This window comes from Caenorhabditis briggsae (genome assembly GCF_000004555.2).
Source record: "Caenorhabditis briggsae complete genome, chrIII, whole genome shotgun sequence".
Classification (NCBI taxonomy): Eukaryota; Metazoa; Nematoda; class Chromadorea; order Rhabditida; family Rhabditidae; genus Caenorhabditis; species Caenorhabditis briggsae.
The window spans coordinates 6,155,185-6,171,503 of NC_013490.2; the positions used below are offsets into that span (position 1 = coordinate 6,155,185).

Genomic DNA, 16,319 nt, shown 5'->3' on the forward strand with positions numbered 1-16,319 from the left:
ACTTGTAACGGGCCGGGCCGGGCTTTTTCCGGAATTTCGGAGGCCCGGCCCGGCCCGGCCCGTCATTTCACTAGTTTCGAAATTTTCAAAAAACACATAAGGGGGGACCCTTATGTAATTTTTTTACCAAAAAAATTTTTTTCGAGTTTTTTCGATCTTTCTTGATCAGACAGACAAACAATCCGAAATACGAAAAAAATGGAAAAAATTATTGAGAGCTCAAAATTTGGCTCAAAAATACAGAATTTTTGACACCGGGCCTTCCGGTATGGAAAAACAGAGAAACTGGCAAAAAAAAATAAAATGTCGGAAATTTGAAAATTCGATTTTTCAAGGAACATTCTTCAAAATTGTACATAGGGCTTCGAAGCGACTGTGCTGATTACTGTAGCAAAAGAAAAAAAGAGTCAGTTTTGTTCGCTAAAAAACGCAATAAAATTGTGCAAACATGTATTTTTCGAATGGAATGTAAAATATAGGAAAAAATAAATATATTTTTTTTTTAATATTTGAGCCATCGATGGTTAAAACTGTTATACTAATTCGAAAAAGTGATGGATGCTCATTTGAAGGCAGTGATGCCTTTCGAAGATAAGAAGGCAGAGATACATACTGAAAAATACAGAGATGTTAGAGAAAAAGACAAAATAAATCGGAGACGCGCGCGGAGACAGTTTGGAAGATTTGTGTGTACAGCACCACTCAACAGAGGGAGGTGGTTATTTATGTGCAGTTATTCGGTCCAATTTAGGAAATTCGATAATAATTGAAAATTTATTGAAAAACAACGAATTCAGTTTAAATATTAATTTTCAATTATGCCTTGTACAATCTTCACAACGTCCAACACATGTTTCGAATCCTGAAGCATTGAATAGTGATCTCCATTGATCTTGTGAGTTTTGAGATTCCTCGAGTACTTGCTCCATCCCAAATCACTTCCATCTACAGATAAAATATGGATTTTCTTGATGCTGATTTCTGGCTTATAATTCTTCAAGATTTGGAGAATTTTCCAAGACTCAATTGCCATTGAACGAGCAGTCTGAATGTCTACTTGGTAGTTTTTCAGATTTTCGGTCATTTCCTATAAAACAAGTTGGTGATATTTTTAGCTTCAATAACCTCACCGTTTCATTCTTCGAGTAATCCAAATGTTCAATTAAATTCCAGAATGTTCCTGAATCCAATAATACTACTGTTACGTTTTCTCGGAACTTTTGGGATGTGGCGAATGCTAAAGTTCCGGCTGAAGAAGCTCCAATGAAAATAAGAGAAGATGGTGAACTATTTCTCGCTGAAAAATATTTTGATTCTTATGAGCAAAACAATTTATAACAAACTTTTCGCCCAAATCTGATTTTTGTACCGTTCAGCGACTTCGTCCACCGTCTCTCCAGATTCCTCGTCTAGTAATAGAACATCGAGGAAATCAGTTTTCAGTATTTGAATCATCTTCAGATATGTCGTGCATCCACCATAAAGCGCTGGGAAGAATACTAGCGTTTTTTGATTTTGAGAAAGTCCTTTCTTCTTTTTCAAAAGAGTTATCATATCTCCAAACTTCAAGTTTTCCAAAACATCTGGAACAGAAATTTGAATATTAAGTTTGGTTTGCATCAAATGGCGTAGACGAATCAAAAGGAGAGAGTGACCACCAATCAGGAAGAAATTATCAGATTCAGATGGTTTTGGGCAGTTTAAAAGAGAAATCCATATAGCAGAAAGTTCAGATTCTAGAGAATCGGTTTTTTGTTTTTGAGAAATCTTTGGGTCTGAAAATTTGAAATATTCCAAGAGTTGCTCAAAGTTTAACCCACTTTTAACAATTTCCATTAACTTTACTTTATCTATTTTTGAATTTCCTGTCAACGGAAATTCTCCAACTTCATTGAATGTAGAAGGTATCTTTTGGGGCTCGAGAAGACGTTCACAATTACTTCGGATTGTTTCTGAGCTGATATCTAAAGTTTTATAAAAAACATGAATTTGTTGAGTCCCTGGTTCGAAAATGGCTTTGCAGATTTTGACATCTGGATGAGATTCAATGATCTTTTCGATTTCAGAGAGCTCTACACGGTATCCTCGAACTTTGACCTGAAATAAGTATACAATTTTTTGGTGTCAAAAAGTGAAAAAAAGCAACCTGAGAATCTGTTCTTCCAATAAACTCAATTTCGGAAGTCTTCGATATTCTACAAATGTCTCCACTGGAATACCATTCAGAAGTCATCATTTCTCTATTGAAATATCCTCTCATCCTCCCCCTTCCAGATATCAAAATCTCTCCATTTCCACTTTCATCGAATTTTGAAATCCTCACTTTTGAATTAATTGCCGGATGACCAATTTGACATCCGAGATCTCCCTTTTTCATTTGTTTTGAAATTGCAAATGCTGTCGTTTCGGTTGGCCCATAGTTTTGGATTACTCGGATTCCCATGTCTAGCGCAGAATCGAGTAGCGTCTGTGGAAGACGTTCTCCTCCGACAATCCAATACGGAAGACTTTTGATTCTTGAAATTTCAATCGACTGGACCAAACTGGGAAATAGGAGACAGTGAGTGATTCCTGGATCTTCTATGGACTTTTCGAATTCTGATGGATCGAAATTAGAGGATCCATAAATCAGAGTAGCTTGCGAAGCGAGGGCCATCGAAACTTCTAGAACAGAATTGTCGAATACAAAGTTAGTAAATTGAAAAATGCGACTGGAATTAGAAACTCTCATGGATATAGTGGAGGAGAGACACAAATTAGCTAGAGAATCTGCACCGATGGCTACTGATTTCGGACGTCCGGTAGTTCCAGAAGTTGTGATGACATAGGAAAGACAGTATGCCGTGGATATGGGGAAGTGACGAGATGATTTTGTAGATCCTATATCCTCGATGTCACCAGACTCTTCAAAAACAAATAAGGAATCTTTTAAAATCTCATTTCGTCTTTCTTCTGGATAACTTTTATCAATTGGCAAGTAAGCAGCTCCAGCAAATTGAACAGCTAGACATCTCACTGTGGTTTGTATTGATTTGGATCCAACTACTGCGATAACATCGTCGGATCGAATCATGGTACCTCGATGAATTAGAAACTCTCGAGAAAGTTTTTGGGACATCCGAAGAACAATTTGGTGTAGTTGACGGTAGGATAATTCTTCGCTCGAGCTCACCGCAAATTTAGAAGTCACATTAGAAGCTAGAAACTTTTCATATAGAACAGGAATCGAAAAATTAAGAGTATCTTTTTTGAGGCCATATATCGTTTTCTCGCGATTTTGATCCAATTTACTTTCAGACACTTCCAGCTCTTTCGTCACCATTTTCAATATTTCCATCATTTCTTTTTTCTTCAATCTATCCGATCTCAAAGTGATCCGATACGCCTCATTTGCCAAAAGATCCACATCGATTTCAATCGGGAAATGCAATTTCAATGGTACCAAGTCCAATAGCACTTCATCGTCCGACTCATCGTATTCCAAATCATATCGACAGTTTATGTAGAGGTTAGCAACTGATTCGTCTTTTCTGGATACCTTTCGAACTTGTCGGATCACATCGGAATACGGTAAATTAGCGTTGAGGACATCTGGAAGAGTGGAGAGATGGGATGAGTTAATTAGCAAATTGTTGAGGAAGTATCCACAAAGATTTGAAGTTTTCTCGTTTCGATTCAATGCGGGAAAAGCAATATTGAACTGGGATGAAGTTGGAAAACACTTGAGAAGGACTGATGATACGATTCTGAGAAAAACTGAAAATGGGGAGTCCCCCGAAGCCAGTCGTTGTGTGACGAGGGGTTTTGGAACATCCACAAAAATTTTTTCAGGATCATTTCTGTTTCCAATTTTCAAGCCTCCCAATCCTGCCACCAATGTTTCTAAGTATTCTCCATCGCAGTTACTAATTTCCTTCTGTTCCAATCTACAGTAATCCAAGTATGTGTAGTTAAAACGAATCGGGCTCCTTTGGGACTCCTCGAAAAAAGACTTCATGGTCGAATTCGTTATTTGAGTGGATCTAGCGTCACTAATCAAGTGGTGGAGGTGTAAAAATGCCACGTGTTTTTCAGAAGACGTCACGAAGCTAGCTTTTAGAAGTGGTAGTCCACTCAAAACATCAATGGGTTCTTCACAGAGCTCTCGGATTCTATCATGAAGTTTCTCTTCTCTTCTAACATTCTCAATGTGACATCTTAAAAATGCTTCTGTCATTGAAACGACTTCTTGATAAGGCTCTCCAGTTTCAGAATCCATTTTGAAAACGGTTCTGAATATGTTCTGTTCTTGAATCGTCATCAGAAGAGATCGATGGATTTCCGAAGGGCATACTGTAGCTGGGAATGGTTGAATGAAAGGAAGCTGGTATTCCAGTGAATCTTCTGTTAGTTGAGATAAGTAGAACATTTGATTTTGTTGTCGTGAGAGAGGGAATTTGAAGGATTCGAACGGATCAGATGGTTGAGGATGCGGTGTTGTTTCTGAGGTGCTTTCCAGTGTCTCATCCTTTTTCTGGAATGCTCTTACAGCTTTTTCCAACGCTTTCGGAGTTTTAAACTAAAAATGAGTTTCAGAGGAATTTCTATTTCCAGAGCATCACTTAAATAATCGATCAACTTCATTGCTGTCAGAGAATGCCCACCAGAATGAAAGAAGTCAGAGTTTTCAGAAACGTTTGTATTGAGAAACTTCTCAAAAGCTTGTAAGTAATCCAACTTTGTTTCTTCTTCTGTATGAGGCGCAGGAGGTCCAAAACAATTTTGAATTCCAATTCTCAATTGTTCAGCTTTCTCCTCGGAAATCCATTTCCCATCGTATTCTAGTTCAGCCATCCCTTCAGATTCAGAATACGTTAGGAGCACCGGAAACTGACAGAAGATGTCTTTCTGGTTTCCTCCGAGATTCTTATGATAGTTTAGAGCAAAATCAGCAAAGTGTCCTGTGGATCCAACAGCTTCCATCAATGCAATATTGGAGTTCTCCGTCAGCAGGTAAAGTCTCTCTACAAATTCTTCCGAGCTTTGATTTGTATCAAACACTAAAGGAAGGGTATTGGCAAACATGGATACCGTATTCCAATTTTCTTGGGTTCGATTCGCAAAAGTTGTGGCAATTGGAAAGGATGAGGTGATTCCAAAAACGTTCGATATAGTCTTTCCGTAAGCAAACGCTAGAGAAAATGTGGCTGGTGTGTCATGATCTCTCTTGATTGGCGCCACTGAGAACCTCAATTTGGAACTTTTGGATCCCATTTGAAACTTTGTGTAAATTGGTGTCCAGGATTTCAATTCAGAGAAAGAAGACGCTGAAATAGAACCATTGGAAACGACAGGCGTAGAAAAATTGTTTTCAAATTTTATATTTTCGCTTCCTCCACAAAGAAACTGGGCCAATTGTTCTTCTAATATTTCAAGGCTCCGTCTGTCGAAAATTATGTGGTGTATGGAAATGAAAAATTTCTGTTTATCCACCCAAATGTTTAGCACAAATGGATCACCACTGGACACAGAATTTTGGAGGGTTCCAACACTTTGAAAACCTTCAGTTCCAGAAAATAGAATAAATCGATATTCTCCTTGAATTCTAGAAAGTTTGCTACGAAGCATTTGGTTTCTCATGACGATAAAATTGACAGCTTGGCAAAGTAGGTCTTCGGAAGTTCTGGGTGGAATATCAATAGAAAACTCCAGAAGGAATGGGTCAGAAGACGTCATTCTAGACGAGAATAGAATTCGTTGCTGAATATGATTCAAATCGATGAAGTGATTCAGATGTTCTTGTTGATACCGTGGCTTTGGAACTTCTTTTTGAGCTTCTACCGTAGTCGAATTCGAAGAAGCCAAAACCCATTCCACAATCTTCCGGACTGATTTCGACTTGAAAAACATTTTTACAGGAACCTCAAATCCTTCAGTTCTCAACTTTTGCATAGTCAACATAACCGAAATCGAATCAACCCCACAGGTGAATATATTGGAATCTAGAGAGTCGATTTCGGATTTTGAGTAGTGTTGAAGCCATTTCAATAACAATGAAGAAAGTTTTTCAGCTTCGTCGACATGTTTGCTTCCAGAATATTCTTCGATTCTCTCTTCATTCGAATTTGAATTTTCATGACTTTTCAAATATTGTAGCAGTTGCTTTCTATCAACTTTTCCAGTTCTGAAATAAATTTTGTTTTTCAATGTTTCAAAAGTTTCCAATTTCGTTAAATTTGTAATAGAAGGGCCCTTCCAACTTTAAACCAACTTTTCTAGGTTCCTGTCAGGGATTTAAAAAGTGGTCAACTGATAAATTGTTCATCATAATATCAGAAGTCTTTCATCAGTTGACACATTTTTGATATCTTTCACAGGAATTGAGATGAAATAGCTCAAACTTGACTGTGTAGGGGGGCCTTCTATTACAGGTTTTCAGCTCTTACCGTGTCAACGGAAACTGTTCCAAATGGATCAATAGCTGTGGAACTTTGTAAGAAATCAACTTCTCCTCCAAAAATTTTTGAAGATTCTCTGACGAGTCGTTGATGCTTTCAGCAGACTTGAATTTATAAAACAATGCCAACTGATTGGAATTTGATACAATGCAAGTGCAATATTCAAGAAGATTTGATGAAAGGGCAACGCATTCAATCTGAAAGTTTACTAAGTTTTCTCTCTTAGAACCCCGAGTACCTCACTCACCTCAAACAAATCAATACGATGTCCTCGTACTTTCACTTGAGAATCTTTTCTTCCAATGAATACAATTTCTCCATTTTTCAACTTTCGAACCTCATCTCCGGTTGGGAATTCGTCTAATGAATGTCTTGTAACCTCAAAGTATCCTCTCATCAGACCAATCCCTTTTAGAATCAACTGTCCTCGTTTGCACATGTCATCTGAACCTCCGAAGCTTCTGACTTCCACATAAATATTATCGTAACACTCTCCAATCTTTCTCAATCCATCTGGATCCTTCAATTTCGACGGGAGGATTCTTCTTCTCGCAGAATACACTGTTTGCTCTGTTAGACCGAATTCTTGCCATACGTTTAAAGTTTTCGGGAGTCTCTCCAAAACTAGAGGCGCTAATGGTTCCCCTCCATATTGAAGTGTTTCAAGATGTTTCAAGCACTCCATATCTGGTAGTCTTGATAGGAACGCTGGCATCAGATATACATTGGTGCAGCTCAAGAGCTCAGAAGACGTCGCAATCGAATCTCGAGCCAATAGAAGGCGTGCTCCATTTGTAAATGTTTTGACGATATCAGCAAAGAAAATATCAAATGAAGGATCGACGACTTGTCCGATTGTGTCACTTGATGAGATTTGAAAAGATGTGGTATACTGACGGGCTAGATTCGAATGTCCTTGGAAAGATGTCCCAACAAGTTTTGGTTTTCCAGTACTTCCAGAAGTGGAGGTTACGTAGGCAAGATCGTATGAAGAAGAGCGATTGAAAATTCTCAGATTTGATGTTTTGAAATCATTCAAATTCCTCAAAACGATAGGATGTTTGAATCCCAATCCTTGACACGTCTTCTGAATTTGTTCTTCTGTTGCATCTCTGTGTAACGGAGCTGAATAGAATCCAGCACTCCATGCTCCCAAAACGGCTTGTATCAAATCTGGGCCTCTTGGCATATGAATGACTATCGGACATTCGGCGATCAGTTGACAATATCGCTGGATTTGAAGTTTGAACAGGTTAGAAGATAGTTTATTGGGGTAGATTTTGACATCTTTCTGACGATATCGAACCGTTGATGCTTCTCCACTGATGATTTGGGATACTGTAGAAGTGGGAAAATCACTGCGACGCGGAACATTCTTTACCGGAATTCGCTCATTGTCTGCTAGTAGTCCGTTTATTATCCGGAACATTTCATCTGTGACTGTTTCAATTGTTTCTCTTCTAAAGAGATTGTCAGCATATTCAACTTCCACATGCAAACGGTCATCTCCGAATAGCCTTAAATACCAGGTCATTGAATATTTTGCCACTTTCTTCTCTTTGGAATCTGTGGAATCCTGAATGATATCCACGTGGATTGTTTCATCTTCAAATCTGACTCTCCTACTGGCTTTGGAGAATTTTTTCGAGATTGAATCGATTTCCACCACATCGTTAACCACAAAAATGTTAAATAAATCTCCATCGATTCCAGTTAACTTCACAATCGATTCATAAGGAAAGTCCTGGTGCCTTCTTGATTCTCTCAACGTCTTCTGACAATTCTCCAAGTTGTTATCCATTCCAGATAGATAAAACAATACATTTGTAAAGCATCCAATCGTTTCGAAGAATGGAAATGTTCTTTGGTCAACTGCGAATCCCATAGCAAAGGGATCGGATATTCCAAAAACTCGACGAGCGGAAATTTCGAGAACTCCCATGAATAGTTCAAAACGAGAAAGTGATTTCTGTAGGCAAAAAGTATCAAACTTCTTCTGGATACCTTTTGGAAACGGTTGATGCAGATAAGAAGCCGTTAGAATTTCAGAATACTCCGAGAAGTCATGAGGTATCTTCTCAAGTTCCAAAGTTCCAAATGGCTTTAGATAATTGGTCCAGTAATCCAAGGATTCTTTGGAAGCATCCTTCTCAGATCTACAATAATCGTAGTGCTGCAGTGCGGGTGCTGCGCATTGGATCTTCGGAAAATTGATTATCATATCTTTGAATTTCCGATAGAAAACGAGAAGGGATCGACCATCGATTGAGATGTGGTTGAAGATGATTTGCAGAATTTGTTTGGATTTCAGAATACATCGAATGGGTAGAATGGGATCTAGAATAAAAGTTTCATCCTTCATTCGGATAGCAATAAAGCACTCAGTCCCTGATAACAGATACTGATAATCTTCTGAATATTGGGTTCTCAGAATTGAATTTGTGATTATCAGATGATTGATAACGTTGGTGGTTCGCTTATGTGGAAGATGTGAGAAGTGAAGTAAAACCGATTCATCAAATTGGGAAGTTAAATTTGAGGAAGATGCTAACAAATCCTTTTCGAGCTCTCGAACGAACAAAATTCGTTTTTGTTGAGAGGATAATGGGATCTCGAATTTGTTATGAACAGATTCTGAATGCTGAACAATGACAGGTGGATTCTGATTAGTTCTTATCTTCTTATCTTCTTTCATCTTATCCAAAAACAGTGTGATCTGAGCAAGTGTCTTGTAAGACACTAGGAATGGAGCATTCAAATTCAAATTCGTGAATTCCGGATGATTTGAAATGTGATATTCCAGCTCAGCAAGTCTCAATGAATCGATTCCCAGATACGGTAGTGGTGTGGATGCCACGTCATCTGGTGACATCTTCAGAAGATTCATTTGGTTTTGTAGGATTGATATGAGAATATCAAAAGACTCTGTGGGATTTGGTTTCTCTTTTTCTTCTATGGAATCCTCAGAATCCAAATCTTCCAAAGCTTCAACCCTCGAATTCAGCATTTCATCCGTTAAAAACAAATCGTCGTTGATTTTTCCGTCATCCAAAAAATCCATAAATCCAAACAACGAACCGAAAAGATTGAAGACTTCGACCTTCACATTTTCAGTGTCCTCATCGATTTTTACAGAAATTCGAACTTTTCCAAAATGGACGAATGGAATGCAAAACTGATGAATATTCTTAATTTCTTTCTTGAATTTCAACTCCTCCAACATGTTAAGAATTGCCTCGAATAGACTACTTCTTGTAGTTTGTTGCTCTTTTTTCAAGTTTACATGAAGATAAATCTCTTTTTTCACTCTTTGACACAGTTTGATTTCAGATGGAGAACAGGAGAAAATCTCTTGAAAAGTGGGATTCTGTTCAATTTCATAATTGCGAATTTCGATTTGAGAAACGTACTTGTCCGATGCTTTGGGAAGAATCAGTCGAGCATTTAAAGCAAGAACTTCTGGTGGAATTTCAGAATTTTTGAGTTGCGGAGAATCTGAAAAAAAGGAAAACCAAGGATTTTCGGAATGGAGTTCGGAATTTCGAAAATCCCGTCCAGAATATCTCAGAAGCTTTTTAAAAAATCGGAATCAAATTCCAAATCAACAGGTACAAAAAATTAGAGTTATGAAAGGTCCACAACGACAACAACCGTAACCTAAAAGATTATATTTTCTCGTTTTTCACAGCTTTTCGTCTAGTTTTCTATTATTTTTCCCAAAAAAAGTCGGAAAAATTGACTGAAAACGCCGGAAAATAAAAAATACTTTAGGTTACTGTATTTGTAGTTTTTCGAAATCTGCTTGTGAATTTTTTTGTTTTTGGCGGAAAAAAAGAGATTCCAACTTTAAAATTTGACTGCTAATAGTTACGAAATCATGAAAATCGGATATTCCGAAAAATTCCAAAAAAGCCATTCCGAACATCCCTGACTGGAACCCTTCGAAATAAAAAGCTCACCTTGTCCAAATATTCCAAACATCATTTCATCAGTTGCGGACATTTTCTTCTGCTTCACAGCTTTGCAGTTCTGGAATTCGGCCAAGCATCTGACTCCGCCCATTTTGATTTCCACATCATTAGAACTGAAATCGATTTTTTTCGGAAAATTCAGTTTTTTTTCCGGGTCGTATTTCAAGTTTATTTTTTCCCGCCCTCTTTCCGATGGAATGCAGGCCGCTGTTTTGAGCTTCGCTTCGAGACCAATGCTAATTTTACTGTATTCGCGTTTGAGTGCATTTACAAAACGTTCCGAAAAAAACACTGTTTTTAAAATAAAAATTACTTACGTCTTCTCAATCTCTCTATCGTTTCCAAATCTGATATTTTTCACGAATACATTCAAAGAATCTGCGAATCGACTTTGTTCATAAATCCTACAAAGTTCTGGAAGGATTTCACAGAATATCGTTTCATTTTCAGAAGGTTCTGTCATTTCGTAGAAATACAGAGCAGCGTAGTGTGTTCCATTGTCCTAGCACCCCCTTTAATTAGCTCATATTATATCGTACAATGGTCAAACTATAGCCAATTAGACACCAAGAAACCGTTAAAATTCATTGTTGTTCACACAATTCACAATTTACAGCTACAAACGAAAACCGAGATGCTTCAAAAAAACTGGGAAAGAGCACATAAATTAGGTAAAATGAATTAGTCCAAAAAGCTATCAATTTGAATGCAAAAAGATGATCACTGCCGGAATCGCTTGAAGAGTGGATGCCTCTCAGTAATTGCTTTCGCTTTGGCATGATACTGAGCTCCTTGTCCACCCGACATCGACGCCATTGTTGCTTCACGACGTGCGACACGGATTGTTCCATCTGCGAGTTCTTCCTGAAAATAAAGAAATGAATAGGAGTATAATAAATACTTTGAAAGTCACCTTAATATCCTCTTCCTCTGCGTCAGCATCAGAAGTAGCAAGGACTTGTGAAAGCAATTGAAGTTGAGATTCTTTTGTTGCCAACTTTAAGTCCTCCTGTTCCATTCCAGGCAACCTGTTGACCACTTTGTACGCATATCCTTGATTCACTAAGAACCGTTGACGCTTTCTAGAATATCCCATTTCTACAGTATCCTGCGAGACGAGAGAATAGAAGAATGCGTTGAACTGATCAGTCGAATGCTTTTTCGCTCGAAGAATTCTTCCTAGACGTTGTGCCTCTTGTCTTCTAGATCCTCCGTGTGCTGAGATCTGGATAAGCACGTTGGCTTCTGGCAAATCGAACGATGTATCTGCTACTTTCGAGACAAAGATTGTGTTGACACGTGGATTGTACTGGAAATTCTGGAGAATCTTCATACGCTCGTTCTGTGAAGTTTCTCCGTACAAGAACGGCTTCTGCATTTCGATGGCGTATCTTTTCAAAGCGAAAACGTTGTCTGAGAAAACGATGATCTTGTCGTTTCGTCGTTCGTGGAATTTAATCAAGAATTGACAGATTCGGAATTTGTTGGGATTCATCACAGCAAGCAACAGCTTACGCGCGATTTGGGATCTGAAAAACCGATTCAGTCCTTTGAATTTCCAAAGTTAGGTTACCTGAGATAATATGAATAAAACGCGGAAGTCATTGGGCACCACACTTCAGCACACTGTACTTTGGCAATATGACCTGCTTTTTGCAACTCCATCCAATTCGCTTCATAAATCTTCGGACCAATCAAAAAATTCAAATCCGTGATTTTATCGTCCTCACGAACCAGTGTAGCTGTGAGACCCAATTTACAATGCGCTTGTACAATTGTAAGTACTCTGCGGAACATTTTTGCAGGAATCGTGTGTACTTCATCTAGCAACAAAAGTCCCCATTCTTGTTTTTCAATAAACTTCATAGCCTCTTCAGCCTGTAATGTACGACGTCCGGAGTAGGCGACCATGGAGTAGGTACTGATACACACAACAGGCTTTGTCGCATCTGCTCCCGATGGTGCTGGATCTTTGGCTTCTCTTGTGAATCGAACCAGTTGCTTGTCTTGAATAGTGCTCCATAATTTGAACTGAGCTCTCCACTGTTCAACAGACACATTTGAATTGGCAAGTACAAGACATCTTTTGTTAACTGTCGTGACTGCAGTTACTCCTACCAATGTCTTTCCGGCTCCACATGGTAAAACGATGACACCACTTCGGGCGCGACTGTTTCCAAACATTTTACGAAGGGATTTTTCTTGATAAGGTCGGAGAGTTGTGGAAGGCTTCAAATCAATTCCCAGGTTTGGATTCATTGTATCATTTCTGAAATCGTACTCTGCTAGAAGCGGATATTCCAATTCAATACATCTTCGTTGAACTGTTTCAATTGTTTCCTGTTTGATTTCAAAAGTGAGCAGTTGCAAGTTACGAATCTCTGCATCTTCCTCGTCATCCCCATCCATTTTTCCGAAGAATTCATCAATGTCAGCAGGAACCTAAAAGATTTAGAATTTCATATAAATTACCTATTAATTTGAAAATCACCTTTCCATCTGCATTATCCGCCCCGTCTTTATCAGCACCGTCATTTTCATTTCCATGTGAAAACTTGATTTTCTCTTGTGCCGACAAGTCTGTCTGCTGAGCTGGCTGCACTCGATCATCCAGAATACATGACTGAATCACTGTGTCCTTGAGAAGTTTTTGCATAACATCCGAATGCCGGGACTCCACAAAATATCTGTTGTGTTTGAGCACCAGCTTCACTTTTCCATAACTGACAGTACACATTTGAATGAATGTAATGACTCCTTTTGGAAGTTGACTCTTGCTCAATCGTTCCAAATATTCTATGATATCTTTTGTTTGAAGACCAACTGATACTGCAGCGTAGAGAGAATATGCGGTCAACTGATACTCATGGATATGTTGTGGACGACAAACTGGCTGAAATGAATGAATTTCAGATAATGTTATGAAACTTTTAGAACGAGTAACCTCGGAAATAGCAATAAGAAAGTCTCTCGCATGTTTGTAAACAGGACTAAATGATTCCAGAAAGATGTGTCCGTCAGGAGCCACCCATAAAGGGCGAGCCGAGAAGTCTGCCTGAAAAAAAAGAAACAGGTCATGTATTTAAGGTATCTCATCGTCTTCGTGGGTAAAATTTCAGTGCATGGGCTCATAAAGTTGTTTCAATTTCTACTGGGGTCTTCTCTGTCAATGTGTATTTCGAGCTGTCACCTCTACGATACGACGTTAATATCTATTTGTCTATTTCCCGGTTCTTCTAAGTAATTATACAGTGTTTTGTTTCTATTATCATACTTTCAATGGCATATCCTTTCGATAATCCTTTGCTCCGAATTCATCCGTCATAACCGAAGATGAATTTTCACCACTCAAATTGTGAGAAGCTGCTTTCGGAACTGAAAAATTCACGTTTCCTCGACAGTCTCCAAATCTCAAGCCTCACCAGCAGCCGCAGTATCCTTTTCAGAACTGCCAGCTCCTGATGATGATGCATTGTCTTCTGACTTGAAGGCGTCCCATTTCCCACGACGTTTTCGTTCTTTAGTTGCCATTTTCCTGAAACACTGGCTGGGCGTTCTTCAAACAAGGAAGCAACGAAAAAATACGAAGGGGAAAAGTACGCAAACGCGGTATTTTACGGCAAACAATGTATTAGACGACAGCCAATTTCTTGGGGGAAAACATTCATTCAGATCAAGAATAAAGGAAAAGCATTGGGATAGAAAAATGGATTCAGGGAAAATATATCATCATTCTGGTCGATTTGATGGTACAAATTGAGCAGTGACGACTTGAACATTGGATGGGAGATTCTTTGGAAATTGAATAACGCTTGTTTCCTCAGAGTGGATTCCTCCTTCACGAACAATCGTTCGACGAGTTTCGATTTTTATAATGTCAGGATAAACTGAAAAAAGGCGGTCATTGGGGAAAAATGATTCAACAACACACCTTCGACTGGCTCGAAAACCTGAAGTTGTGTCTTTTGGGTCACTTCCGCTGGTTTTTCGATTTTTTTATTTTCACAGTTTGGCTTGTTAATACTTGCAAGAGGAGAATTCTTTATTGGCTTCCGAGCAGTTTCTCCGTTTCTTGTCAGCCCACGTGGCGATGGAGAATCGGTGAACAGTGAATCGCAAAGTGATGGAATTTTCTTTCCGTAAGAGTAGGCACCATAGTATGAGCTCTTTGAATTATTGTCCTTCGTTTTTACATCTTTATCTCGTTGACACGATTTTTTTGAATCTGAAATATATGGTGTAAATTTATTTTTATTTAAAAGAATGACTAACTTATCGATGTAATACTTTGCAATGAAGTTGCAGTTGAGATAGATTTAGTTTCATTTCGACTGTCTTTATACTCTAGGAGTAGCGGTGTTGGTTTCTGATGAGGAATCAACCCTAAACTTTTTTTCAGCTCTCGTGTCGCATTCGCATTATCAGCTGATCTCGGTTTTGGTAGAGCTAATTCTGAATGTAGAGCTGGTAATTTATAAACATTAACTCCTGTTGCACTTACGGTTTCTAGAACTGGTTTTTTGATTAGATTGCGAGCTTCTCAATGCTCTTGTTGCTGTATGTCGGGTCTCTTTTCCCGCTTTTCGATTGAAGTTATTCGAGTTTGGCGAAGGCCATGGATTCGGTGCTCGATCTCTCTTTCCCTCTCCAGCGAAACCTTCAATCATTTTAATTGGCTTGCTGTTTTCAGCACGAATAAATATGATCTACGTTTATATATCAGATAGTTGGACACTTCCGAAAAAAAAGGACTGGAATTGCAGTTGGAAAATGTGGCATGGAACGTGTGAATACTTGTCTAGTATTCTAGAATCTCACCTAGTTATAGGGCAAATACTCATTAGCTTGATGATCTTTTGCTAAATGCTCACTTGCTAAATATGCTCATTTGCTAAAATAGTCTCACTTGCTAAATTTCATTTGCTAAATTTTGATCATTTGCTAAATAGAGGATTTGTTCAAATTGAAGGCTTAGGCTGAAACTCCTTACCGGAAAACAGGTGTTTAAGCCTATTCCTAAAATTTAAAGCAAAAACCGGAATATTCTGTAAAAAATTCAGTCAAAAAGTACTGAAATTAGCAAATAACAGCAAAATTTTCACTTTTTCATTTTTAGCAAATGATCAAAATTTAGCAAATGAAATTTAGCAATTGAGACTATTTTAGCAAATGAGCGAGTTTAGCAAATGAGCATATTTAGCAAGTGAGCATTTAGCAAAAGATCATCAAGCTAATGAGTATTTGCCTAGTTATAGTTTGCATCTTTTCGCGATTCAAACTGATGAGCTAATTTTCAGCAGTTTTTTATTGCAAAAATGGTATAGAAGACATATTACCACTTTGTTGACGAAAGTTTGTCTAAAAAAACTGTTTTTCGTTGAAAAATTTTCAAAAAATCATAGTCTACAGCAATGTGTGACTACCGATTGTCACTTACCGGCAGGTGCCTTATCGACAAAAATTTTCCGATTTTGTCGACAAATTTACTTGACAAATTATCGATAAATTTGTCGATAAAAATGATAAAATTTTGTCGATAAATTGTCGTCAAATTATCGGTAAATTTGTCGAAAGTAATTTATCGATAAATTTATCGACAAAATTTTGTTGACAAATTGTAGATAAATTTCTTGTTTTTTTTTGTCGATAAATTTGTCGAAGGGGGCATTAGTCGACAAATTATCGACAAAAAATTGCTATTGACCGCCGGAATTTTACTAGTAAAAAATCGTATCTCATCTTTTTTTCTAAGCCATTTGACCTGGTGGCCTAATTTTTCCAACATGAATTTTCTAGACCACCAAACGTTTTGACCTGAAAATGATCTGATGTTAACATGGTGCGTTTTTAAGCCATTTTAACATGGTGGTCTAACTTTCGTAAATTGAGTTTTCTACGCCACCAACTTTTT

General features: G+C 38.0%; 3 protein-coding genes across 3 annotated transcripts; all 3 read right to left on the reverse strand.

Annotated features, from left to right (window-relative positions):
• Positions 1 to 805: 805 nt before the first annotated feature.
• Positions 806 to 10,871, reverse strand: CBG13268 (the record flags this gene model as incomplete). Its single annotated transcript, XM_045243857.1, has 9 exons — positions 806 to 1,087; positions 1,131 to 1,297; positions 1,344 to 2,097; positions 2,144 to 4,558; positions 4,675 to 6,163; positions 6,426 to 6,634; positions 6,676 to 9,932; positions 10,397 to 10,521; positions 10,726 to 10,871. The coding sequence occupies 9 exons, from the start codon at positions 10,869 to 10,871 to the stop codon at positions 806 to 808; spliced, it is 8,844 nt and encodes a 2,947-aa protein (XP_045095105.1).
• Positions 10,872 to 11,128: 257 nt separating this feature from the next.
• Positions 11,129 to 13,939, reverse strand: CBG13269 (the record flags this gene model as incomplete). Its single annotated transcript, XM_045243858.1, has 6 exons — positions 11,129 to 11,272; positions 11,322 to 11,937; positions 11,982 to 12,850; positions 12,900 to 13,463; positions 13,683 to 13,783; positions 13,831 to 13,939. The coding sequence occupies 6 exons, from the start codon at positions 13,937 to 13,939 to the stop codon at positions 11,129 to 11,131; spliced, it is 2,403 nt and encodes an 800-aa protein (XP_045095106.1).
• A 198-nt stretch (positions 13,940 to 14,137) lies between these two features.
• CBG25866 lies at positions 14,138 to 15,075 on the reverse strand (the record flags this gene model as incomplete). Its single annotated transcript, XM_045243859.1, has 4 exons — positions 14,138 to 14,295; positions 14,340 to 14,633; positions 14,681 to 14,860; positions 14,910 to 15,075. 4 exons carry the CDS (start codon positions 15,073 to 15,075, stop codon positions 14,138 to 14,140), a joined length of 798 nt encoding a protein of 265 aa, XP_045099384.1.
• Positions 15,076 to 16,319: the final 1,244 nt, after the last annotated feature.